This window comes from Drosophila albomicans, chromosome 2R (assembly GCF_009650485.2).
Source record: "Drosophila albomicans strain 15112-1751.03 chromosome 2R, ASM965048v2, whole genome shotgun sequence".
Taxonomy (NCBI): Eukaryota; Metazoa; Arthropoda; class Insecta; order Diptera; family Drosophilidae; genus Drosophila; species Drosophila albomicans.
The window spans coordinates 23,201,053-23,228,707 of record NC_047631.2 but is presented as its reverse complement, the minus strand read 5'-3'; the positions used below and the strand labels follow the sequence as shown (position 1 = coordinate 23,228,707).

The following is a 27,655-nucleotide window of genomic DNA, read 5'->3' as shown; positions in this document are numbered from 1 at the left end:
GTGATCCGCACAGAAAGGTGCACGCGCGCATTCTACACGGTTGGCTACACAGAGCGTATTGTTGAGCGAGCTGAACGGATTTTCAATAAGCCAGTAAGGCACAAAAATAAACGACGACTCAAAGCCGTCGGAACTACAAAAACTGTTATCGTCATCGTCATCGGTATCGGGAAAACGGAAACGGAATTAGACTCAAAGTCGTTACGATTGATTCGTGTTGTTCTTAAATTTAATTGCAAAACATAAGTGCTAAAGTTGATCGAGCAAGGGGCAATCATATAATATTATGTGAGACACATACTTATATGCGTCATTAGATTTGCAAATGATTCTGCAAGGCTCGTCACTGAGAAGCCCCCCATAAATCTTGTCGGGCTACAGATATAATCAAAGTGCTTGTGCGATCCCATGAATATGCAATGTTCGAAATGATTTAAAATAAATATATTTATTGTGCATAACAAATACGATTCGAGAGAGTTGGTGGAGATTCAAAGTAATTGAAATATTAATTGATGAATACGACGAGTTCGATAACAAAAAAAGATACAAGTGTCAAACATTGTGCAAAAAATAAATACAACACAATATCATAATAACAAATTACAAAATTATTATTTATGCAAATACATTTCCAAATACTCTACACTTGCCAGTACCTGCTGTACCCAATGGATATCGCAAATTAAATCTTTTGTATAAAGGTAAGACCTCAAGGCCTCACAGCCCCAGTCCCAGTCCCAGCCCCAGTTAAAGCTCGCACCCGCACCCGTAAGCAGGCATACACACGCACATGAGACCCCAAAAGCCAGAAAGAAAAAAACGCGATTTACCAATTTCATTATTAACTTTGATAGAAATCAAATAACAAAATACTTAAAAAGCCAACCAACAGAGCAAATGTAGCCACAATAAAATCAACACACTCTCACATATCTACACACACTGACACACACATACAGTGATAGATAAATGTATCTACAGCGTTCTTCATTTCATTCAATGACTTTTTGGTGGTCCCTATTCAAACAACTCCAAACAAATCAAGCACCAACTCGATGACACTCCAAACGTCAACTCGAACAAATTTTTTTTTTACTCTGATAAGTTCACTTGACAATGAGTTGCAACTAAGCCAGGCCAACCAGTCAAAGCCAAAGTCAGAGACAGAGACACACACACAAAGACTGACTGACAGACTGACTGACAAATAGTGAGACACACACACACACACATCCAAAGCCGGGACCCAACAACAGAAGATGGCCGTAGCCGGTAGTGAATATTCAAGTACAAAATTGAAATTCATTTACAAAACTAATTTCAATTGTTGCATTTTCAAGAATTTATTTATACGAGTACGAGCATGTGTACAAGTATGCGTATGAGTACGAGTTTTGGGTATGAGTCCCAGTATAAATATGTGTATGAGTACTATATTGAGATTTTTCTTGGCGCCACCTAAAGTGCCATCCACATTTCCCAAATGCATAAAGGCATGAAAAGTGATAGTTGTCTGCAGTAGGAAAAAGTTTCCACATTTCACCAAAGAAAGGGAAATAGAAAATATTCAACTGATAAAAATCTTCAAGTTTTAAATGTGGACTAAAGTTATATTCATAAAGTAATACACTAAGTATTGAAAATAATTTTAATATTGCAAAAATTAGGAAATGCTTTTATTTTATTAGAGTCATCAATCAATATTTATGTAGCTCTTACCAGTAGGTCTCTTTTATAGCCGCCATAAATAACATTTTATTGTATATAGACGCATTTATAAAGTGACAAATTTTCCATTAGGTTTAAGAGACAAATAGTTATTTAAATTTAAATGCGTCATCAATTCAATATTATTTGTTATTTATGCCCAGTTTTGTCTAGGCTCTTAGCATAACAAGTCTTGAGTACCAAATTGATTTTAAAATAGGCCCAAAAACCACTTTTTAATTCTATTAAACTTGACTCATTTGCCAGAAGAACAGAAAAATATATATATAAATTCAACTAATGCAAATTATTAAACAAGGAGCTGGAAAGAATTTTTAGTGGTATTTGTGTTGTGTATAGTAGATCTTGTAACGCTTTATTATTAGTAACCTTGGCGTCAACTTCTCCAACACCATGTCGAATCACATGCCATAAATCATTTTCCTTATGCAATCCAGCCAAGAGCTGCGAAACTGCCAACTCATCAAAACGCAGCACATGATATGAGAGTTAGGAGAGTGCTCAAATACACACATACTAGTGTATATAGGAGTATGGGTATATCTTCAATCGGCCCAATGCCACTGAGCGATTTCAACGGCTCAATTGTTGACCGAGCAACAACAATGCAAATCAATTCTTTAGATGGCTCGCCCTCAAAATATGTTTTTTGTTGGGCCACAGTTCAAACAATGCCAAACCAAAAAAAAATCTGAACTGAACTGAACCAATTTCCGAGTATCTATGTATAGATAAATCCTAAGCATGTGTGTGTGTGTGTGTAGTTGTCTGGTGCGTGCTGGTTCCACTAATCAACAATTGTTGTTTCATTTCATTAGCAGAGCAAAAAAGTCTGCAGACTTTCATTACGGATCACGTATCGTTTTGATATTATGATTGAATTATTTATTATTATTGGCTTAAGAATTTAGCCAAACAAAACCGAAACGACTTTATTAACTAAAATGAAAATACAAATTGGCCATGTCATTCTATAATTTTAGTACCATCTGCACAAATATTTGCAAACGTGCCAGCCACGAAATGTATGCTGATAAACGTGGCCTAGAGAAGCCCGGCTCAACTCAGCTGTCGGCGGCAACGGCGGCCGCAGCAGCCGCGGCGGCAGCGGCAGCGGTGGCAGTCACGCATTTGGCCACGCCCACGCATGTGCATGCCCTACAGCAGCAACAGCAACAGCAGCAGCAACACCATCATGTGTTGCAGTTACAACACCAGCAACAACAGCAGCAACAACAACAACATCATCAACAGTTGCAACACCAACAGCATCACATGCAACAACATATGCACACGCATCATAACTTTCAACAGCAACATGAACCAGCCACATTGTCACAGCAGCAGCAACACTTGCAGCAACAACAGCAGCAGCAGCACCACCAACAGCAACAGGCTGCCCAGCAGCAACAACAGGCGAGTCAACAGCAGCAACAGCAACAACAGCAGCAGCAGCAACAGGCTGCCGGCATGTTTACAAGGTAAGAGTTAGCGCCAATTTTAGCCCAGAGAACCTAAGATCCAACCAGATCGAAAACAGATCCAATTTGGAGTTTATCGTGCAACATCTCGTTAGCTTTCAGCAGCCAACAAATCAGCGGCAGCAACGCATCAAAAATGTGCAACATGCAACATGCAAACTTTTAATTTCAATTTGTTTCGCACGCTTCGATATTTGTCAATACAATTTGAAATGCGAGTGTGCTTGAGTGTGTGTTTCTCTCAGAGTGTTCTAGAAACTGCAAAAAAGGTTGCTTTTCTTCTCGCACTGCTTTCAATTTCTTTAGACTGACTTGAATCTTATTTTATTTTCTGATTTTTTTTGTTGTTGTTTTTCTGTGTGCTGTGTGTGTTTTGTATTTTTATTTTTGTGGCCAGTGCTGCCGGTTTTAATGGCCTCTTGTATTGGCAACTTGTAGTTCACATTTATCTGGCACTCGTAATCTTCTCTCAGCCGCTAACAGTCGCGGGCTCTCCACATGGCACCGTACTATATATACCGTGCGTACCCAGCTAAAACTGCAACAGTAACAGCGCCAACGCCAAGCAGCCAATTCTCGCAAAAGCAAAAAAACACAAGCAGCAGCAGCAGCAGCAACAACAACAAGCCGAGGGAAACTTCGCCTCCTTCGCGGCTGCTGTGCCATTTTATTTAGCTCCAATTAATTAGTGCTTCAAATGTTTTGCCATAAGTTAAACCCGCACAGTGCGATTGACATTACCACGTTGGCAATCGGACCAAGAAGACGTTGTCGACGAAGACGACGACGACAACCACTGCAACAACAAGGCTTTGGGATGTGGTTGAGGATAACCCCGAGAAGTCGATGGCGCATCCACTTCTGGATCGTTTGCTTCTGAAATGTGTAAAACTCACGTGTGATGCTGTTGATGGCTTCCCCCAACTTCTCTTCGCTTTGCTTTTTTTATGCGATTTTCACAAGGAGCCTTGACTGTTCTCGTCTGCTTATGTGGGTGTTGTATGTGGGTGTTGTCTCTATGTTGACTGTGTGTATTTTCGATAGACGACCAAATTGTTAAACGGAAGCCTTTGTGAATATCACACAAAATTAGAGCAGTTTGTCGGCAGCAGGCTAAAACGATTTCACTTATCACACAGATCAGTTAAAAATAAATTCTATAAATAAAGGCAAACATTATAGTAGAATGGATTCATTTTTATGAGCGTAGTGCAAATTACAATGCCAAAGTTTGGCTACGGTTGTCTGCTTGCATCATTATTTGTAGCTAAAGCATATTCGATTTTAATTAGCAAAAGCAATTAATTAAATTTATTTATTTCACTTATTATTTGCATTGTAGTTATTGTTCTCTCTGTTGTTGATTCGAATGTTTAACAAATCACCACAAAGAGTCGCACAAAATTGCCACATTCCCAAAGTAGAATATCTCACTTACAATCTTCTAAATGATTCACACTAACAACTATATATATATCATATATATATATATCTGATAGTTCCAAGATAGTTGCTGTAAAAATGCATGTCATTCATTCAGCGTTAAGATTAGCTTTCATTCAGGGCATCCACTTAGCAAGTGGAATATTTGAAATTCCCATATCGAAATCCATCAATAATTCGAGAAAAGATTTTCACCATTGTGTGTGGACAAAATGTGGCGCGCGACTTCATCGCACGAGGCAGCCACACATACTAAGAAGATTCATAATGTGTAAATATGTGAGAAAAAAAAATAGAGATGAAGATGATCCCATGGATTTCTATAAATACCTGTAAAGCTGTAGTCGATGGATGGAGAGTGCGCAAACAACAAATGCCAATAGTCATTTGCCGTGAAACCGAAACAAACAACCGTTAAACAACGAAAACTATATCAATATGCTCTAAATAATAAATAACACTAATTAAAACCAAGAAATTTTTAACACATGCCACATCAACATCAGCTGCAACAACACAACAAACAAACAGACACAAAGTCAGCGAACTACTTCCAAAAGGAAGCCAAAGCCAAGGAAAAACAAATCTCCCTCCACCCTACACTCCCTCCCTCTCTCTTTGGCCAAATAGTGCTGCTTCCTGAGTGAAACTAACCAAATCCAAAGCCAAAAGCCGTTGCGTATTTGTGGGGCCAAGAGGTGGCCCAGCGTCCAAGCATCTCATCGTCCGGCCATTGAGTGTTAATTTTGTCAATTAGCATGCGCAGATACATTTGTATCTGTATCTGTAACGTTGCAAGCAGCATTTTATGCTGCTAATTTCATTAACACATTTCGGAATCGGTATCGGCGCAAGTTATTTACCTCACAGCAGCAAAATAGTATCTACAATATTGGAGGTTCATTGGTGCACCAGTTGCACCAGTTACTATCTGAAATATTGTATTTTGTATCTGGCGGCCAGCTACATGTCTAATTCTTTGCACCAATATTTGATGACGCGCGTTCAAGCTAATTGATGTGCCTCCAGTTTTCCTCAAAAAGAAGAGAAAAAAAACACAGTATAAAAGATTCAGAGCAAATATGTAAGTGCGCCATGTGCTGCTCCCACCGTAGGGGAGGAGTTCATATTGGGAGTGAAAAGAGAGAGGGAAGCAAAAAAAGAAAGAGACTTGCCCCAAGGCGCGTCAAATTATTTAGCTGCGGCATCCTTGTGCTAATTGCCTGACGTCGCTGCCGCTGCCGGTAAAGTGCAGCAGCCGCAAACAAAACCATCAATCCAGAGAGTTTCAAAGTCTCAGCGCGGTTCCAGAGTCGTCTGGGATTGAGCTCTGGCTAAGTTGGGTAATTTCTGGCCAAGCCACCGCCGGGCAAAATATATGTATATATACAGGCCACAGCACAGAGAGACAGAACTCAAGTCATGGGAAAATTTCCGTACACACACAATTTGGGGTTTGGCTTACGCCTCAGTCTCAATCTCAGTCTCAGCTTCAGTCTCAGTCTCAGTCGCAATCTCTCAGTTTGAGTGCAGCGCGCAGCTCGGAAGCAATCGCCTTCGACTTCGACTTGTGGGCTACGGCACAAAAAAGTCAGTTTCGCACGCAAATTAAGATAATCGAAAGCAAATGCAGCAACGGTAGCAGCTCCATGGTTAACGCTCTGCAAACGGGTTTACTACCCGGTAGCAACAAATCAGAAAAATATGAAAAATTATGCGGCAACATCGACATCGACAACGGCGTCGGCGGTGGCGGTGGTGGTGGCGGTGGTTGATGGTAACAACAACGGCGACGTTGTCGGTTGCTGATGATGACGTCGAAGTGTGCTTTTGGCAGTCCATCATTAAATTGTGGCTAAGATTCCAATCGGACATACAACACACCGTCAGAGCACACAATGAGAGCATCAACCACAGCAACAGCAACAACAACCACGAATTGATTTCTTTCTTTTGGCTTTTTTTTTTGCTGCTGTTGTCCTGTGGTGCTGCAAACAGTAGCTGCCACATTAAATAACAATCGCTGCAGTTCTTTTAAGCACACCAAATTATATGGCAGGTTCCACAAGTTGAATCACACTTAATGGATTGTGGCCAGCAACATTAAGAGACAGCTAATAAAATAAGTTAAATTTAAAAGAAAATAAAATCAATTTTATATATATTATATAAAAAAAATACATTTGCGTAATTGCACAATTGTTTTTGTGCATTAAATTTAGGAATGTCAAGCAAACATTTCATTTCAATGAATTACAAAATCTACTCAGCTTTATAGTTATCGTTAATTAATGACTGATGTTAACTTCATTTGCAACCTCTTTGCAGTGTTTAAATGGCGTATTGTTAACAGACAGGTTGCCTATTCGAAGTGAGCATCATAAAAGCATAAAACTCATAAAAGCCCGAAAACAGAAGCCCAAAGAGTTACCACCTTTTGCACATATCGTAGTAGTAAAAAAAATACCTCAAACTTCTGCTCTTTCGGCCTGGCCATATAATTTGGCTAAAGGCCGAGGCCGCATTGGCTTTGGCAACAACAACTTAGCAGCACCCCATGGTTATTAGATGGCCAACATAACCGTGGCAAGGATCGTTTTTATTATGCTTTTTTGTTGGACTCACTTTTTTGTTGTGTATGCTAAACGTCGCCGATGTTAATCTGTGTAGCTGAAGCAGCTCAACTGGCAACTGGCAACTGGCACAGCAAGGTATCGATTACTGCCACCGGCTTACGCAGAGACGCGTTGTGTTTTGTTTTGTGTTGTGCTGCGTTTCGTTTTTGGGGGCAAACCACACAAAATCACACAAAGGATTGGTGCTGCACACCGACAAGTGTTTCCCAGGAATTCCAAGAAATTTTGGGGCCGTACCAGAAAAAGCATTGTGCGGCGCCTGGCAATTAATTGTGCGCCAACTTGGCGGTGGTCGTCGCTCGTCTTTCTCTCTGAGTCTGAGTCTGAGTCGGGCGTGGGTTCAATGCAGAGTATAGGGTTACCAGACCAGCCGACCAAACAGCCAGTTAGTCAGTCAGTCAGTCTAGCATTCTGTCAGTTAACTTTGAATGCTGAACGCAGCGTTCATTATGCGCCGTTTTGCACTATTTTCCTCAGAGAGAAAATCATTAGAGCTGCCCGCAGCGTTGAGCTGGACCAAACTATATCGTGGGAATATGGCAAATAAACTCGCCCAAATTACACACACACACATACAACAAGGGAAGCAGTGGGAGAAAGAGATGGAGAGGTTTGAGTGTGGCTAGACAATTCGAAAGAGAAGAAAAAAAAAGCATAGCTGCCAAGTCGCTCCAGGAAAAGTGCAATAAAAATTTGCGCAAATTTCGTGTTTCTGTTGGCCCGCAATTGCTATTGACGGACTTATGGGCTTTGGCTGTGTCTGTGTCTGTGTTTTAGCAGACTGACGCCCCATGCATATTAAAGTCTTGCCTTCGATTGATACGTGTGCGCTGCAGCAGATGAGTTACAGATACAGATACAGATACAGATACATCTCGAGCTATAGAAACAGATAAAGAGTAAGGGCAACGGGAACAGCTGAAGATGAATGCCCTTAGGCGCCTGTGATTTATTTGCTGCCGAGAATTTTACGATGGCGCTGAGGGACGCCATAAAGAGTGGCATTCAAAATGCATTTTAGTTAATAGTTTCGCATTGTGTTTAGGCTTTATGCGCTAATTAGTGGGCCCATTGGGGTCCCCCAAAAACATATTAAAAGTTCATTCGCTCATTCAGCCCAATTTGATTGGGCTTAGTTGCCATCGGCTCTGGCTGGCTGGCTGTCTGGTTGGCTGGCTGGAATGAAAGATGACAACAACAAGATTTGCGCCTAATTTCTGTGGAGCACGTAAAGAGTTTTGTTGGATATCTGTGAAGTAGTGAAGCGTAAAACAAACTGCAGGCCAAGTAGGCTTGATTAAGATCTCTGAGATTAAACATGTGCCAGTGAGTGCGCCCAACGAGGGAGGCTCCCAAGCTGCCACCGCCACCGCAACTGCAACTGCAACTTCGTTGCGAAAACTGCTTACAGCTTGCTCCTCCTACGCCGCCTCCAAAATGCTGCCACAGGTTGGCTTTTGCTGACGCCTCGCTAAGAATCGTGTTTATGCTTTTAATTAGCAACAACAACTTGTACATTAAGTAGTTGCTGCAGCAGCAGCAGCAGCAGCATCGCATCTACAACAGCAACATCAGCTGCCGAGTTGGTGCTACTTGCTGCCTGCAGATTTCAAGGTACCGATAGATATATTAAGAAATGACATGACATGTCTCGCTCACTCCACCTCATCCTTTTGGCCAAAGATAAATTTTGATGTAGATTACAAGCCACAGATGCGCGGGAGTTTCGCTGCACAAATACCATCTACTCGTAAAGTGCTTATATAAATCTCTTTCAGCCTCTCTTGTTATGGCCATTAACACGTTTTTTCGGGGGCCTTTAGGCAGGATGCGCCTTATATTATCATATTATCGCTTGACCAGACATCTTGGTTTATGATAAATATTTAAAAAACTTATTAATTATGCCACAAATAGGCAATGCAGCCAGCTGGCAGCTTGAGAGCAACAACTGCTTGGCATCTTATTCAGCTAATTGGCAGATGCTCAAGTTACCTTGGCATGCGAAGCGAGTGTGGGAGGATGCCCACATCCGTTGACTGCTAAAGATATAGCCAAGCTGATATTGATTTTAAGTACAAAATACTTATAATAAAATACAATTCACGCTCATGCATATTTATGCATAGATTCATCATTTAAAATAGATAAATTCTAAACAAAGCGTCATTTAGATATTGCACGAAATACAATATGGTTAATAATTGGCAATTTATATTTAAATATTTGCTTTATTATTAAGAAATCTAATTTATTTCCGACACATTACCCCTTATAATGAAGTAATCAAATTTATTTGGAATACCTTATATGAAATATTTAATTATTTAAGCACAGTCTTCAATATTTTAATTGACTAAAACAATTCCAAGAATGTCAATAATTTATAAATAAAATATGGTATTTTTTATATACTATGTAGAGGCAATTTACAAAATTGTCAGATGTCTGAAGCCGATAAATCATTTGGTGTAAGCCGAGCTTCGGCAAGTGCCGGGCATATGCAAATAGCCCGAGGCACAAAGCTTAGACAAAAATCAGTCAGTCAGTGAGCCAGTCAGCCGGTCTGGCGGACAGGCAGCCAATCAACAAGTGTGGACCCTTCACCAAGCTCATAACAATCATGACCACGCCCACTCCGATGCCCAGTCCCAGTGGCAATGCCATTTAAAAGGCAATCGATTCATATGTTTTGCGACTAACTATCGCAGCATTTAAATCAATATTCATTTTAATTGTACAAATCACCTTGACTTAATTGTGATTGTGTTTGTGTGTGTGTGTGATTTCCCCCCCTCTGGGGTGGACCACTCAATTCGGCTTAGATCTGTGTTCTATTATGGGCAGTTTGGAAAATGCCGCAGCCTGACCGCAAAGCCGAGCGGATGCAGGCCAAGAAAAGCAAAAAGCATATACAAAAAAAACAGACGGTCTGTGGCCGTGGCGCTCGTTTGCATTGCATGCGGCAAACATTTTGTTGCATGCAACGAGCGGCGAACATACACACACACACACACTGTGATGTCTGATAGATACATGTGTGTGATTGTTTTAAATGTTAACATGGCCATTTAGAGGCAATAACAGCGGCAAAATGGCAGTCCAACAAGACTCGGAATCGGAGTTGAAGTCGGAGTCGAGAAAGCCAGAAAGGCGCGGGCACTTGCTGTTATTACAACAATATTACCAATATTTATCAAGCCGCTTGCAAAATCCCCTCCATTCGAGCCAACAATGGCAGCAACGTCAGCATAAATATAAAACTACAAATAAAACAACAACAGCAGCAACAACGACAACGATAACCACAACGCTCATACGCCGCGTGCGCCGCCGCCTCCGACGCTGCATAAAAAGACAAATTTATGATTTATGAATTCAACCTTGTAAATAATATGCTCAGAAAAGTACACACGGACAGATCGCTAAACGCTTGTACCGCTCGCTGCGTCTTGCCTCGCCCCGATCCCCTCCTCCCCTCCTGCTGACCCACCACTCATTGAACGCCGCCTGGCCAAACAAGCGAGCAACCCAACAAACAAAACCAAACAAACCAGACAACAACCTACCAACCAACGAACCAAGCTGACCAACCTACTTGCACAATTTTCCGCACAAGGCATGTGGCAAGTGTGCCCCACATCGACCAGCATTGCGCCAACAACAACAACAACTACAACACAAGCAACTCAGCATCTCAACAACTGCGAAAGCAACAATAACAACAACAACAACAAGAACAACGAGCTGCTTGTTGTATGATTTTTAAATGCGCGATGAGTTATTTATGCATCTCGCATGCGCTTTTGGTATGTGCGAGCATCTTAACCCACCGATGGCTTTACTTTATGCTAAGAACTTTGATTCTTTGCCCAATTAACTCTCCAATAATTTAAATAAAAATATTCAATTAATCACTGAATATATTTACAAGTACAACTTAAATTCTATTATATTTTATATCGTATCTCAAATTATATATTTTTATGTAAACTGAAGCTACAAATTTTAATTTTCAAATCATAGTTTATGTTTGCGTATACTTTATTTTCTTAAAAGCCTTGAACATTTCATAAATTAGAAATATATATTTATAGCATCTCTATTATCTAATGCTAAATAATTGTACATATTTCTCAAAAAAATAGCTTGTACATAATTTAAAAGAAAATAATATTTTCAATGAAGTCCTATATTTATAGTGCCCCTTATTATTAGAAATCTATGAATATTAAAAAGAAATTTTTGTTTGCAAGAACATTAACTATATTGAATTCATTAAACATTATTATAAAACATATATATAAACACTTAACATAAATATTAATTAGTCGCTTTTATCTCTTCAATTTGGTGCTATCACATCATAAATATTTCAAACACAATGTAATATAATTGAATGCACAATAGTGTGCACACATATCATAGTTGAGTGTCCAATGTATGGCACGCTAGCCAACAGTGGGTTAAGCGCACCGACAAGTAACGAGTTGGAGGCTGTGAAAACATATGCGCCTGTGGGCCAGTGTCGGCACTGTCCATTATTAAGCTGTAGCTGTGAACGTGCTCATATATATTCTAATTGTTTTTGCAACTATCTTTTGATATTTTTCTTAACTGATTTTCTTTTCTTTTTTTTTTTGTGTGTGTGTGCTTGCAGATTCGATGCGAACAAATCGACAAAGGGTGCCTCGAAGATGCGACGCGATCTTATAAATGCAGAGATAGCGAATCTGCGGGATTTGCTGCCGTTGCCACAATCGACACGCCAGCGACTGTCGCAGCTGCAGCTGATGGCCCTGGTCTGTGTCTATGTGCGCAAAGCCAACTACTTTCATGAAGGTGAGTTGAGGGGGTTGTGGTGGTTGTTGCATATATGCATGTTGATAATTGGCTGCACGTTGATTGAATATGCATGAGTCATGGCGTTTTGGAATGGACCACACGCCGCCAAAAAAAAAATAAAAACGAGATTCGCGAAATAAACCGCTAGTCGCATGGTTTTGAGTGCTCCAAGTATTCGTTTATAGTATTCAGAGTGGAGCTGCCTAGTCCTAGTTGCAGTCGAGTAGCGAGCATCACATCATTCATATGTCTATGTCTCCAGTCTCTGAAATTGTTTTCGGCCAAGTAATTGCCTAAGCGTCTAGGCACGCACCCAGGCTGCAAATTGCTGCCGCAGGCAGTTCCGATCTCTCCCCCGCCGCCGCCTGACTTCGTCTGGTTTGCGTTTCATCCTCCTTTAATGCGCATGCGCACACAGGTCAATGCGCAGGCGCAACTGAACGAGATCAACTCCGACTCCAACTTGGCTTCATTCCACATTTTTTTTCTCCTCTTCGGTTTTTTTTTTTTTTGTGGATAATTACGAAAATTGTTTTTCAAATTAGCGTTGTGCGGTACATAAGACCCATAGATAACACACACATACAGAAAGAGAGGGAGTAAGAGTGAGAGAGAGAGAGCGAAATACATATATAAGTACTCGCCTATGAGGCCTGAGCTCTTAACTTGGCTAGCATCTTTTTGCCAGGCCATGTGAACTCGAGCTCAGCTCTGCAGCTTCAGCTTCAGCTACAGCTGCGATCCCCCTTAGTCGAGGCAATTTCACAATTGCAATGGTAACAACAGCAACAACAACAACAACAACAGCATCGTCTGCCTGGCATTGCTATAAATATTGCGATAAATCAAAATGTGCGATTTATGTGTTCTACAAATTGCAAAAAATTAAACTTAAGTACTGTTTTTTTCTCCTTCCATCTGCCTATTTTTTTGCCCCTCTCTTTTTCTTCTTTTTTTTGGAGCACTAAGTGTGAGAAATTGTCGGCGTTTGTTAGCTTGGCGTTTGGGTGTGTGTAAGTGTGCGAAAGCTTATGTGTGTCTGTGTGCTTTGTTATTGTTCATTGTCATTGCACCGTTTAAAAGCATTTATAATCACAAATTGTGTTAATATTGGCACGCTATCGAGTCTGGAGCCTCTGAACACACGCGGCTGGGTTATCTTCAAGTTCACGGCGTTATATATACGTATAAATTTCGCTTTATTGTGGGTGTGGGGCACAGTGGATCTCAATGGTGGGTGTGGTTGTGATTGTGACTGAAGCTGTGGCTACGGCGGTGACTGCGACTGCGACTGAGGCGGCGGCGCGTTGAGTTATGCGATTAATGAAATATTTATAAAACCAAATTGAGTTTTCATAAACAATTATTAATGCATTAGATTAGCCGACGGCTTGAATTGCATCCGACCATTTGTTGTTAGCCACATTATCATATTGGCCAATGGAAAGTTGTTGTCTAGGCTTGTTAGATGTCTTTATAAATCTGTATGGATTTATTTAGTTGGCTTAGCAAATGCTTGGAACTTATTAGGCTGCGAATTTGAGAAGCTGACATCCTTTTATTCGATTTAAGATATAATATATTGACATAGTTAGATGATAATATAGTTAGTATGAAAATGAAGAAGATAAATGAAGATACACAAAACACAGCAAATTTTCTCGATTGCAATTCATTTATTGACTCATGTATATATTGAAATTGCAAACAATACGAATAAGTTCTTTACGTATTTTAAATCGGACGAACACCACAAAGCGCTTAGAGTAAAATAAGAATAAAATAAATACTATTATTTACCTCCACTGGTCAAAAAGAAAAGACTGCAATTAGATCGAAGTTCAGTTTATGAGGACTTATATTCATTTGAAGCAATTGAGCATTTTCACAGTTTATACAGAAGCATCAGCACGAAAGCTGGAACTGTCAAAACAAAATCGATAATTCAAAATAATATTTACTATTGTATCACATAAAGGCAAATACTAAATCATGTTATGAACAACATAATAATAAAATAAATATTTTTTTTTGATATTTGTAATTTTAAAGCACGGATACTTTTGTAGCTGACTCTTAAGTTCTCGATAATAATACCGTCTTCTTTTAGTTAATGGGAATATCAAGTATTAAGGGGTTAAGTTTTTCGGCCAGTAGTGCAAAAATTTTAATGATTTTCCATGTTGATTTCCCCGACAGTCTGAGCTTGGCAACCACGCCCATTTATTTCGACTGCCTGTCTGTCTGTCTATTCAATCGATACGAATTGTTTGCGCAAACAGATTTCTTGGTATTATTGTAATATTAAAACACTGCAAAATCTGAGTGCATTCATGGCCTTTCCGTTCAAGTTCAATGAAATTACCAGTTGCGGTTGCTGCTGAGGTGATTGTTGCTGTTGCTGTGGCTGAGGCTGTAGCTGGTGGTGGCTGCTGTTACAGTGACTGTTTCTCAGTTGCCTTTTTGCCAGGTGCGGGAGTATCTCGTAGTGTTTTAAAAATAATTGATCTTGATGCAGGCTGCTGGCTGCGGCGCAGCTGCAAGTTGCTAACTGCAATTGCACTCAGTGATCGCTGTTGATTTTCTAGTTGTTGTTGTTTTTTTTTTTTGTTTTGCATTGTTGTTGCCGTTTCTACTGTGGCAGCTTTGCTAAAGCTAGTGTTGCTGCCGCTGCCGCTGCCATCTCAATGACAATGACACATTTTCTTTTTGTGATTCACTTGTTTTTGTATGGCAAGATCATCGCTTATTGTATGTAGAATATAATCAATGAATTTGCAATCAATTGCAATCTAACAATTGCCGTCAGAGACTTAGTGTATTATTAACAGATACTTTTTTAATTAGCTTCGCTTAATTTTATGCACACAAATTCGCAACACAAACAGCCATGGGAAAAACTCAATACACTAAAATCGATTTTCCTCCTAACTTAATGCGGATGCTTAAAGCCCGGTTGTTTTCTGGGCGCGGCTGCGAATAGATCGAAAAGGTCGATAGTTCAAGTGAAATTAATTTAATCACATTTTCTATGAATATTTCCCTCTTTCAGTTTTCAAACGTCAGAATGCGCTGCATCAACATCATCAGACAGCAACACCAAATATTGGCTTCTCGAAGGTAAGCAGAGATTAAAGTTTAATAATAAAATACAATTTATACAAAATTCGAAAGCCAAATCAATATCGAAGACACTAATTAAACTGTCTTGAACCATTCAGTTCTAAGAGTCTAAGGAAAGACAATTTAATCGTTAAATCAATGCGTTGCCAACCCAATTACCAATTTATTGTGGTCGCAGCAGCTGGGAAAAACAACTCAATTTAAGTGAGGCGCGTTGACAAGTCAACTAGTGAGCTGAAAGTTCCAGGGAAAACAACTCTATTAATGCCACAACTGAGGCATATCATAAGCCAGAAATCATTTAGCTACCGCCACTTGCTGCGCCAAAAAAAAAAAAAAAAACAAAAAAAAAAAAAACAATAAATGCAGCTTTTAAGCGAACACAAACAACAGCAACAACTACAGCCAAACTGTAAAGAGCAGACAGTATTCAGTAGACAGTAGTCAGTAGTCAGTCAAGCTCAGGCTGCCTGCCACTGACTGTGGCAAACTCAGCGATGGTCGGCAGATTGATCTACATACCTGTGCGCACTCGTGACTGAATTAAATACAAATATATGTACACTATACATCTGCATACATACATATGTATAAATATATATGAAAATCTGTATGTATTAGCCAAAGCACCATCGGCAATTTTCAGTTGTCAACCCAGACTCTTTGGACTAACAATTTATTAGTGCACAGACGCGAAAATGAATTTGCATTTCCAACACAGCCAGAGTTGGAAGTCTGCTTAATAGAGGGTGTTTCTTTAACAAATGCTTTAATTTGCTTGCCTGATCACATTCCCATAGATATAAGCCTATAAATCCTTGAAGCACTTGCTTTTGATTTATAAAGGCTGAGCTGCCTTATTGCTATATTAATCCTCAAACGTTTCATTGAATTTGTTGACAACATAAAAATAACAAAACAATTTAAAAATAGAGTTATACATAGAGTAATAAATTCCTTCAACATTTTATTATAGTTTTTTTTTAATCAAATTACCACTTTCTGTTTCTAACAGGATTAGAAAATGTACAATATGGCAGAAATTTATTTTTCATATTTTACATGAAGTGGAAAGCTTTGGATTATTTTCAGGGAGTTAAGAAAGCAATATTTTTATTCCAAAACGTATTTCTCATGAATTAGCTAAATAGTTTAGTATAGATTTGAGCTAAATAGTTTAGTATAGATTCACCCAAAGTCTTGAGAAGAGTCTCCGAATGCTTGCCCCATAAATTGTTCACATCTTTAAAAGATTTTGAATAATTCATTTAAAATTTTTGCAAAAATCTTCAATAAATTTTGATTTTTAATGTTGGTATCGTATAATATTTTAAATATAATATATGTATACACATTTCATAAAGATGAAATAACCATTCATTAAATAGATTTAATAACGTAGTCACAAAATTGTAATAATTTTTTTTTATTTTTAATTTTTGTCTTAGGCACTTTCGGGCTTTCTAATGATGCTCACGCAGAATGGAAAGCTGCTCTATATATCGGATAATGCTGCCGAGTACCTGGGACATTCCATGGTAAGTTGAAATGAATTTTACTTTTGCAATTCAGTTGGTTTTTTGTGGCTTGTTTGCGATTTGCGCGAATAATTAGAAAAGCAAAGTCGACGAAAGTTTTAGGCTAAAATTGTTACAGTCATTGATACAAATCTCTGACAAGCGACAACAGGCAACAACAGCAGCAGCAGCAGCAGCAAACAACATCGACATCAACTTAGCAGCAGCAACTAAGCAGCAACAACAACAACTACAAACGACAGCAGGACAGCAGATATTTGTTGCAGTTTTTTGTTTTTTTTTGTTGTGTATGGCTGCTGCTCCCGTTGACAAGTCAGTAACAAACTGACTGCCACAAGAGACTCGATTCATTGAGCTTACATAAATCTGCAGCTTGTACTACACAAAAGTTCCTTAAAACTGTTGCAAACAGCTTAACTTTGCTGCTGCTGTTGCTGCTGCTGCTGCTGAGATGTTGTTTCAGTTGCTGCTGCAGTTGCAGCTTGTGCTTACATTTTGCGGCTGTTTCAAGTTTGGTTTATCGCACGTTTACGCTGCTTAAATAGCAAGGTTATACATCGTGGCCTTTCACTTTGCATTTGAAGTACTAAAGCTAAATAAATATGCCTGCGCTGCATATAAATGCACTCGCATGCAGCACATGTGACATATCTCCGTTCTACATAACGAATACGAGTGCGAATACGAATACGAATACGACTGCGAATGTGAGTGCCAGTTGCCAGAGTTGCCGAGACGGAGCGAGTGCAGTTAGTTATTCATCTAAAAAAAAAAAAGAAACAAACAGACATTGACAAAGGTACTGTTATTCGCATATGCTGAGAGATTGTTTGTAAGCCAGCCTCTTGATGTGCCTTGCCGGTTACAATGTACTTCTACATATACAACTCTCGCGGGCCGCCAAGCAAGCATCAAGCGATCGACCGGCAAAGGGGGCGTATGAGTTATCTGACTGCAACTGTAGCGCAAAACTGTCAAAAACCTGTGAGAAATCGAAGCATTTTGCCAATAAATCATATTCTAGGTTGTCCTAGTTGTATTGAATAGTAATACAAAATGCCTGTTATGAGCCACGTAGAACTCTAATCACGATATAAAAGTCGAAATAGTTTTTCAACTACATTTTCAAACAATCAATGCATGAATTTTTCATTTTTCAAAATAGTCATTCTTCTACTCTGACTCAATAAGGTTTAGAATTGCAAGTGTGATTATTAGTTATATTATTCCGTTAAGGTTGTAAAACCGAATAATTAAAGAAATATATACTTTGAAAAGTAGAAAACATTTATTAAATCACATATAAAAATACAACCAATACTTAAATTACATATTTTATTATGCATTTTTATAGCCGCAGCCACACAATAAAGTTACAGATGGTTTCCGGCAACTTGTTGCCAACCCCAACATCAGTTGTCTAAACTTTCATAGCGAAATCGCTTGGGGTACGATATTGTGGGCCAGACATTTAAGACCTGTCAGAGGCGAGTGCATTATTACAAGAGCTGTTAGGACCCCCACAACAACAACACCAACAACAACTCGGCTTAAGACACTTGACAGCCTTTGGCCTATGGGCTAGACCTTATCAGGGGACACCCACAACACAATAGCAGCAGTCAACGGCAAATGGTCAAGCTGCTGCTGCTTCATAAATTTATCGTATGCCATGTGTTGGCATAATTACGGCACAATAACTGTGGGCACACACATGAGCAGGCCCAAAAGTGGATTGCCCAACCTTTTAATTTGTGGCAGGCAGGCAGGCCAAAACGGCAGTAAAACCGCCAAAGTTGCAGCCGACAACAACAACAAGTAAAGTTAATTAACAAACTGCCAAAAATGTCAATAGAGCTTGTTGTTGCAATTGCTGCTATAGTTGTTCTTATTACTGTTGTTGTTGTTGTTGCTGTTGCTGTGGCTGCTGCTGCTGTTGTTTGGGCATCATAATTCCAATTGGATTTTTGCATATTGCCATAACAAGTTGCCACTGTCATGTGTCATGTAGCGACAGCAGCCATAAATAAATTACAAATGCAACAACATGGCATTGTAAATTGGCCGATCGCCTGGCTTCAACTATCTCTCTCTCTCTCTCTCTCTCTTTGTCAGTGTTGTCCATAATTGTCAACAATAATAAAAAAATACAGAGAGAAAAAAAAATACACACATGACATTCGACAGCGAACCTGATGACCGTGCGAAACTATCGCCTGACATCTCATTAACAAATTAAATTTGACATCCTGTAAGATTTCTATTTGAATAACAGCACTCAAAAGTCCTCAACACGCTGTGCAATAAATTATAATTTAATGGTATTCATTTGTCATTTCATAATTTGCAATAAATCATAAATCTATTAAAAATTTGCATAGGCTAGATTATTTCATAAATTGTTATTATAAAATTATTCAGAATAGCCAACATTGTTTCCATCTGGACCACTTAGAATGTTTGCCATCACTGAGGTGCAATAATCAATTAATTTGCTGACTTATTTACATAAAATGTTCACTAGCAACTACCACATATTAATGCTCTTTCGAATTATCTTTCACAGGAGGATTTACTCATACATGGGGATTCCGTTTACGATATCATTGACAAACAGGATCACGCAACCATACAAGCCGAGCTAAATCGGAACGTGCCACCGCAACCAGGTGGCAGCAACAGCAGCAGCAGCGGTGTTGGTGTCGGCGTTGGCGTTGGCGATTCGACAGCCAGCAATGGTAACAGCGGCGGCGCCTCAAGTCTGGAGGGGGAGCATCGCATGTTCCTCTGTCGCATGAATGTTAGCCGCAATGCGCGACGGCAAATGCGTTTCGGTGATCAGAAGGTGAGTGTGTTTCTTGTCTATCTTTCAGTGTTTCTATATGTGTGTGTGTGTATGAGTAAGCGCGTGTAGTCTCTGACAGAAATTGATGAATGAATCACCTGGGAGCGTGTTGCGTGTAACACTTTGGCAACCAAGCGTGTAAGCGAGCCTGCAACACACAGTCGCATTCACAGTCAGAGTCACAGACGCAAGTCAGTGTGTAAACCGCCACGCAATGAATTATGCATGAGCCGCATGCGCATGCGTCTCGTCTGCCAACCGGCTGGCCTGACTGTCTGACTGGCTGACTGGCTGCCTGGTCATACATCTCTTAGCCAGCCAGCCTAGCCGCAGCAGCAGACAAGCAGCCAGTCAGTGAGACGCTTTGCTATAAGCTGACAAACGATGACAGTTGATGTGAAACGGGTGGGTGCCCAAGCATTCGCTGTTGACTGCTCTGATTGGCCGCCTCCTCTGATCGTCATCATCATCGTGTCAGCATTCGCATCATAATGATGTTTTTTTTGTGAGGCGAGTGAGGAAAAAACACTAAGAGTCGTTGTTGCCCATCAGCAATATAAATGAATGCGAGCACAATATGAAGTTGTCAGTCAGTCAACCAGTCAACAAAAGTACAACGAGTACTCTGGGTACTCATACTCGTACTCGTATACGTATTCGTACTTGGCAGCAACCGCGGGCAGGTTCAACCAGTCAAGACCAAATCTGTCAACGCGTTGAGCCACAATGAAGAGAGAGAGACGCGTTGGAAAATCATGTGGATGCTACCCGTCTTTGCCAGCAGAGTGCTTTGCTGCTGTCACAATCTTGTGGGCGGTCGCTGGTCTTTTATACTCCGGTACTCATACTTGTTGTATTCGTACTCGTATGCAAGCATATCTTATTTTTGTTCAGTCTCCTTTTTTTTTTTGCGCGCACTCTGAAGTGCGCAGATGTGCGACGAGAGTTATGGAGATAAAGCGAGGCGTTGACAGTTGCTGCAAACGTTTTTAATTAAGTTGCAAGTTGGCACTTTAATGAGGTGCAGGAAGTGTTGCCACTTGGTTTACTTTTATTTTCCCAGCGTTATGACACCACATGTACCCACACACACACATTCTTTAGTCTCAGAGTTTGTTAGATCGAAATGAAGATAAGGTCAAGTAGAGCAAGTATAACACTAGCTTTAAGTAGCAAAACTATGCAAAGCTTATCTAAAATTACAGTGAAAACATGCAAGCTTAAAATAAAATTTAGCTAAACATTTAAAAGGTTATCTGTCTACTTTGAAAATGTTCTGGGAACTTTTTTTTTGTGTATAGTCTTACTCATGGCATATTATGATAACATTTATTTATGCGGGCTTAAATCGATATTTAAATGCTAAACATTTACCTGCAGCTTTATAAAATCTACAAAATATGTTTTTTTTTCGGGGGGGGGACAACTTGGACCCAAGTAAAGTGACTGCGATAACCCATAGAGCAAGAGCTGTAGCAAAAACTAAAATGCGGCACATTCACCCGGCACTCGTTAATATGCAATAAAAATGGACCAATAAATAATTATGAATGAGGTCAGCATAGTTCAGAGCTAGTACCCAGAGCACAGAGCATAGACAAGCGACCAGAAAAAAAAAAAATACAAAACCCCCAACAATGAGAAAAGGAGACAGAGACGGAGATGGAGATGGCGACAGCGTTGTGGCAGTGGCGCCTGCTCCCCAGTCTAAGGTCGTCTCATTTACCAACTAAAAAACCAAAAAAAAAAAAAAAGAAATCGAAAAAAAAAGAGTCAGACCAACAGCGGCAGCGTCTGCGTCATCGATGGGTTGGGATCGGGTTCGGAATCGGAATCGTAGTCGCAGTCGCAGTTGGAGTTGCAGTTGGAGTCTTGGTCTGCATTTGCATTTAAGCAGATGAACGGGCCATAAGCTACGAAATGCAATTGCAATGGAGAACTAAATGCAGGCACGTTTTAATTGGGAGACAATGGCTGAGACTCAGACTGTGACTTCTCCATTGAGACTGCCTGGTGTGTGTTTGTTGTTGTTGTTGTTGTAGAGGAGTCTGGGACTCCATTCTGCGTATGCTGGCACACAGAGTAAACAATTCAGTTATTGCCTTTTTTAAATTATGGAATCAGAGTAAAATGTCTATGAGCCAAGGCATGCCAGCCCAAAAATGGCCACAAACCAGCGGCGACAACGTGCGCGACAATTTTCGTGGGAGCCGCCACAGTCATCGTCATCGCCTTTTACATAGTTCTTACGTCTCGTCTTGTTTCGTTTCGTTTCGTTTCGCTTTTGCAGGTCGTTCTGGTACAGGGTCACTATTTGTCATTCCTGCCGCTTTGCAGCCGTAACGAGCCTGTCTTTCTAGCCACCTGCACACCCATCGCCATGCCAGAGACACGCGAGTGTGTGGTTCAGGGCGCCACCAATGTGTTTACTACCATCCATTCCATGGACATGAAGATCGCACACATTGACAAAAAGTAAGTAGTTAACTGGACTAACTTTCAATTGAAATAAAACTAAATATAAATATTAGCTTACTACATTAAAAACTGGTACCACTCCATTCCAAACCCAAGCAAATCTTTTCTTAAACACGCAATAATTAACCACAAAATCTTCTAATTGTTGCTAATTTCATTTTTTCTAATTTGCAACTGGTTTTTTCTTGCTTTTAATATATATGTTTAAAAATATATATACTATTACTTTTTTATCATTTAACCTTTTCTCACATCTATTAAAGTACTATATAACAAAATTATCTATAGCATCATCAGTTGCAAGTTCAAGCTTATAAATAAATTAATTAATTTACTATCCATTCATTATCCTTTTTTTGCAGTGGCGAGTTTCATTTAGGCTATGATAAGACAGCGCTTCAAGGCACCTCTTGGTACAATCTGATACACAGCGAGAATCTTCGCGAAGCACAAAGCAAACACAGACTAAGTAAGTGAATCAATTCCTTAGTTTCTATGTAAATACTTCAGTTCAGACGGTTCAAAAAAGAAACTCAAATTTTTTCATATTCAAGATCACAATTTCTTATTATTAACATCAACTGCAAAGTCAATAGAGAATCAACATATTGAATTTAATTAAATAATTACAATTACATTAAAAAATAAGGAAAATATACAAAACTTCAATTTAATTTTAAAAGATGTCAGAAAATAAAATATTCTTTGAAAAATAGTAAAAAGGCATCCTAATATTTAGTTCAATCAACAATTTTTGTAAGGTTTCAAGGAACCATAAAAAAGCCTATGTTGGTTTTTGTCAATTCCAATTCTTTTTATAAATACAAATTATTTATTTGTAAATGAAAATGTACAAATTTGAATTAAAAAGTAGTATAAATTAAAAATTTGCAACGAAAATAAAAGGGAAAAGAAATCAAGATTAATTTTTTGAACAAACAATTTTTGGAAAATCAAAAAATAATAAATTATTTTATACTATTTTTTTTTTTTATTTATACTCGTTTATACTATGAATTCTAGAAATAGCTTCGCTTCGCCGAAAACTTGTCTTCATTCAGCAACTCATTTAAATATCCCACTTTCTTTGCAGTTACGCAATCGGAACAGGATCGCAGCTGTATACTGCTCGTACGCATGCAGCGCTCTAGCGGGGATTACACCTGGGTGCATGTCGTGCTCCAGGTGCGAGACAGTCCCGATTCCACGCAACAGCCGGTCATCGTTTGCACCAATCAAGTGCTGAAGTAAGTAAACCCTTTCGCTGGCAATTACTCAATTCTGTAGCTAACTGAAAACGAAACTTCTTAGCGAACGTGAGGCGTCCATAATGTTGGCCAACTCTTGGCTCTATCATTACTACACCGTCCAGTCGAAAATACAGTTTGGCATGCCACTCGACAGCGCGATGCGTGTGCCGCCGGGCAGCAGCTCCAGCGGCTACTACAGTTCACATCAGCAGCCACTGGGCGGCGGTGGGGCTGCAGGCGTTGGCCTGGGCATGAGCAGTGGTGCGGCTGGGTTATCTGGCGTATTTGGGAGCCATCATGCGCATCATCATCATCATCATCATCATACAACGGCAGCGGCGTCCTATCATCACCATCATCCGCATATGGGCGCCGCCTATGGCGGAGTCTATCATGCTGAGAGCGCTTTGGAGCTCAAGGAGGATCAGCAGCTGTATGGCTTTCAAGCGTCAACGGTTGGTGGCGGTCTGGAGCCCGTAGACTATAGTCAAGTGAATGGCGGCAGTGGCAGCGGTGGCAGCGGCACGGCTGGCAGTCAAAAGTCCACGCAATCAGCGACGCCGCCGCCGCCCAAGAAGCGAGCACGCAACAAACTCGAGCCACTTTATTTACACGCCGAGCGTTCGCCAGCGGCAGCCATAACCCCCGAGCCCGACTGCTATGCCCTGCATCCAAGTAGCGCCTATGCCACAGCTGCAACGGGTGCAGCGACGGGCAGCAGCAACGGCGGAGGCGGCGATGCCAGCGCCTCGGTTATTTATGCCACAATTGTGCCGACACGTCCGCGTTTACTCAACAAAACGTTGCCGCCGGATCCGGCGGACTTCATTGAACAATGGAATCCCAGTCCGCCATGGTCGGAGTCAGCGCAAAAGGCATCGCTGGACAGTTTTGGTTCTTCGCATGAGCTGAGTCCCTGCATCACCACAACACCGCCCACGCCGACGAGTGCAACGCCACAGCATGGCGGAGGCTTGAGTACCTCACAGCCAATTGGACCTGCGTTCAGTTTTGAGTGGATGTCGGATCCGTTGGTGCCTGTGGCCTATCAGCAGTGGCCGCCAGCGACGGGTGATCATCATCAGCATCTCTCACAGCATCTGGCTGCTGCCCAGCAGCAGCAACAGCAACACCAGCAACAACAGCAGCAGCAGCAACAACAGCAGCTGCAACAACATCATCAACATTCGCAGCATCCACAGCATGGGCAACAGCATCCACAACAGCATACGCAGCATGCACAGCTAACGCTGCATGGTGTTCACGTGGCGCGTGTGGAGCTTGCCACCGAATCGATGGTGGCCACAGGCCGTGCTGATGCCACGGAACCAGTCGATGATAGAGGTTAGTACATTTTTGATTGGCACGTTTCAATTCGCGTCCAGCTGCTAATTAATTAAGATTCGAAAACAAAACAGCTTGATAGCTCAACAAAAAGAAGCTATCGAAATAAATCTAAAACAAACTGTAGAAAAATGTTTGATTAAATAAACATACAATAAAAAAAAAAGCACTGGTCTCGAGGCAGCAATTGGCGCTTCCGCCAAGATTTGTATGTGACACGCTTATGCTCGCACTCTCAAAAAATTCATTCTTCTCTTTTCTTCTCACAGATCCAAAAAATTAGTGACCTGCGCATTATGCAAAGCTCGGAAATTCCCAGCGCGGCTCGGCGTGCAACGGGCAGGTGATAATCACACTTAAATTAATTGCCACTTGTCATCTTAGCGTTTAAATTATTTTTATCTAACTCAAAACAAAACAAAACAGAGAAGAGAAAAACTCACTATACACACCCGGGGCAATAACAACAATAACAATAGCAAATAGCAAATAGTAATAGAATAGTTATCATTATAAGCACAAAGCTCGACAGCTATCTACTAACCAACTAATTTGTTTAAGTAATGTTCATATAACACCAATTTTTTCAGTGCAATTTTGTTTAAAGCTTAAACATTAAAATATAATAACAATCTATACAATATATAAACTTAAACTCGTCGAAAATTAGTTTTACGATAAGCAGCAACTGGAAAAGCAGAAGAGCTCTATTAGTTGTAAAAAAAAACAACATTTTTAAGTGTCGAGGCGTCTTTTTTTATGAGTATTTTTCACATTTGTTTATACATATATAGTATGTAAAATTTTATATAGTACCATATACAGCTAGACGAATTAGGTTAATTATTTTATTTATGAACAGTTATTTATAAACACAAACAAATATTTATTACCCTTATCGCATCTTACTTTTGCTCATACAATAAAAACAAAACAAAAGTACTTTGATTCGAAAATCTAAAAGAACCAACAATAAAATTGATTTTTATATTTTGAACGTGCTTCAAGTGAGGTGAGTATTCAATGGAAATTATAAGTAATTCAAGATTGTGAAATACTCTTTTCAATTAATGGGAATTCAAATTGTTAATGCTTAATTTGCCATATATAGACCCGTGACTATCTAAAATCAAACTTATTTATGAGTACATGTATTAAAAGTGTTCGTGATAATCTCAACGTACCGATATAGTCAAAAGTTCTTCACATTGTCAAATCATATGTACAAATATCTTTCATTGTCTTCCGTTTATGTGCTCTCAAGGCAACTCACAAAATTTATGATCCGTCTGAAACGCCAACAAAAAAGAGAGAGAGAGAGAAAAACAACGTTATGGTAAATGTCATGATTTTAAGTTTCCATTAATGCATTGCACTCTGAACCAGCCACCGAAACCGCAGCGCGCTCTTTCAGTCCGTTGGCCAATCTGCTAAAAACGCTTTCGCCGAAAAACACAAACAAAAAAACCAAAACCAAAACGGACAAAAACGAAAAAGTAAAATAACCACTCCCCAAAGCACAGTATTGGTGTCTTGTTTGAGGACATACTTCGTAGTCATAGACATTTTCAGTTTGAAACTACGAGTACTCATAGTCATACTTTGCAGTCGTACTCGTATTCATACCACTTCATGGGTGACGACGAAGCTGTGCAGCTCCATAGCTCCAACCTCTGACGCAGAACAGACGCCAGACCGAATCGAAATTCACACACAGCAGCAGCAGCAACAGTCACTGTTCATGGCGATGAGGCTCCTTTATTTTGTTTTTATTTGAGTCTTTGGGATTTCGGATGCAGTTGCAGAGATCTCTGGTGATATCCCACAAATATTGTAAGTAGAATGGGCAGCCAAAAGCAAACAAACAAAAAAAAAAAAAAAAGAAAGAGAAAAAACCCCAAAACACAAGCCGAGACCCAGACCGATCGAAAAAGCCAAAGCGACGTAGACGCCGCAGCTGGCGCGATTGAATGACTCCTCGTCGTCGGCCGTCTGAGATACTGACTGGCTATATAGTAGACTTGGACTGGACGACGACGACGACGACGACGACAACAACGACACACTTACAGGCGACGACGGGCCACAGCAGCATTCTGAGAAATATTGGTGTAGGTCACAGCCAGAGATAACATGCTGCGCCAGCGTATGGTGTGTGTGAGTGTGTGTGTATGTGTGTGTTGGTATGGGAGAGTGTGTGTCTGTGCGAGTGTGTATTTTGACTGGCTGGATTGGGCCTTAGTTCTGGCCTCATTGTATGCAAATGTGCCACGATCAGCCGACGACGAGCCACCACCCGCCCAGTCCAACTCGACTGGCAACTGATGCTGATGATGCTCCTGCTTCTGCTCTTGCTCTTACTCTTACTCCTACTTCTGCTCATGGGTGCCAGAATCGTTTTGTGTGCGAGTACTCGTATTCGTAAACGTAAACGTACTGTCCATACTGATACTCACATTCACATTTAGCATCGCCTTCGCATTGGGTTTTGAGTTGTGCGATTTTTGGCATTTTTGTATTTTCTTTGTCCTAGCCCACAGGGCCTTATGTAAGCGACAACGACGACTCCTTTGACCGCAAGGAGCACGAGGATTGTTACATATTTGCCTCAGACCTGATATTAGCTACATAGCTACACACGAGAAACAATAAAAACCGTAGAGACGTTTAGCAAAACGAAGCGATAATACTCTTTTTTTGTGATGAAAGAAATTGCAAATAAAATAAATAATTTTAATTAAACTTTAATTAATCGACAATTAAAATAGTACTTAAAATAATGCGTAATGGTCACAATTAATTACAAAAATAATCTTCTATTTCAAATTTTAAGTTTAAAGTAGAATAAAAAGCTTCATAACGTATACGTAATATTTGATTTACGGAAAATTCTCATCATATTTCAATTAAAATTGTTTATTGCAAGTTGAAATACTAGGGT

The 27,655-nt window shown here is 40.1% G+C and overlaps 1 protein-coding gene and 1 long non-coding RNA gene across 2 annotated transcripts; one reads left to right on the top strand and one right to left on the bottom strand.

Annotated features, from left to right (window-relative positions):
• Positions 1-25,617, top strand: LOC117574370 (uncharacterized). Its single transcript, XM_052006739.1, has 11 exons — positions 1-704; positions 2,715-3,212; positions 11,952-12,133; positions 15,189-15,256; positions 16,708-16,797; positions 19,364-19,642; positions 21,933-22,117; positions 22,483-22,589; positions 23,214-23,367; positions 23,432-24,714; positions 24,984-25,617. Exons 2-11 carry the CDS (start codon positions 2,755-2,757, stop codon positions 24,995-24,997), a joined length of 2,820 nt encoding a protein of 939 aa, XP_051862699.1. The 5' UTR covers positions 1-704; positions 2,715-2,754; the 3' UTR covers positions 24,998-25,617.
• Positions 25,618-25,756: 139 nt separating this feature from the next.
• LOC127565888 (uncharacterized) lies at positions 25,757-26,649 on the bottom strand. The gene is made up of 3 exons (XR_007955286.1): positions 26,341-26,649; positions 25,899-26,003; positions 25,757-25,837 (listed from the first exon to the last, which is right to left on the bottom strand). It is a non-coding gene; the product is annotated as an uncharacterized LOC127565888 (long non-coding RNA).
• Between the last annotated feature and the right edge of the window lie 1,006 nt (positions 26,650-27,655).

Coding starts and splice junctions, on each gene's coding strand:
- LOC117574370 (XM_052006739.1), top strand. CDS start 2,755: ATGTATGCTGATAAACGTGGCCTAGAGAAGCCCGGCTCAACTCAGCTG. Junction 19,643..21,932: donor TGCGTTTCGGTGATCAGAAG/GTGAGTGTGTTT, acceptor TCGCTTTTGCAG/GTCGTTCTGGTACAGGGTCA. Junction 23,368..23,431: donor TGCACCAATCAAGTGCTGAA/GTAAGTAAACCC, acceptor GAAACTTCTTAG/CGAACGTGAGGCGTCCATAA.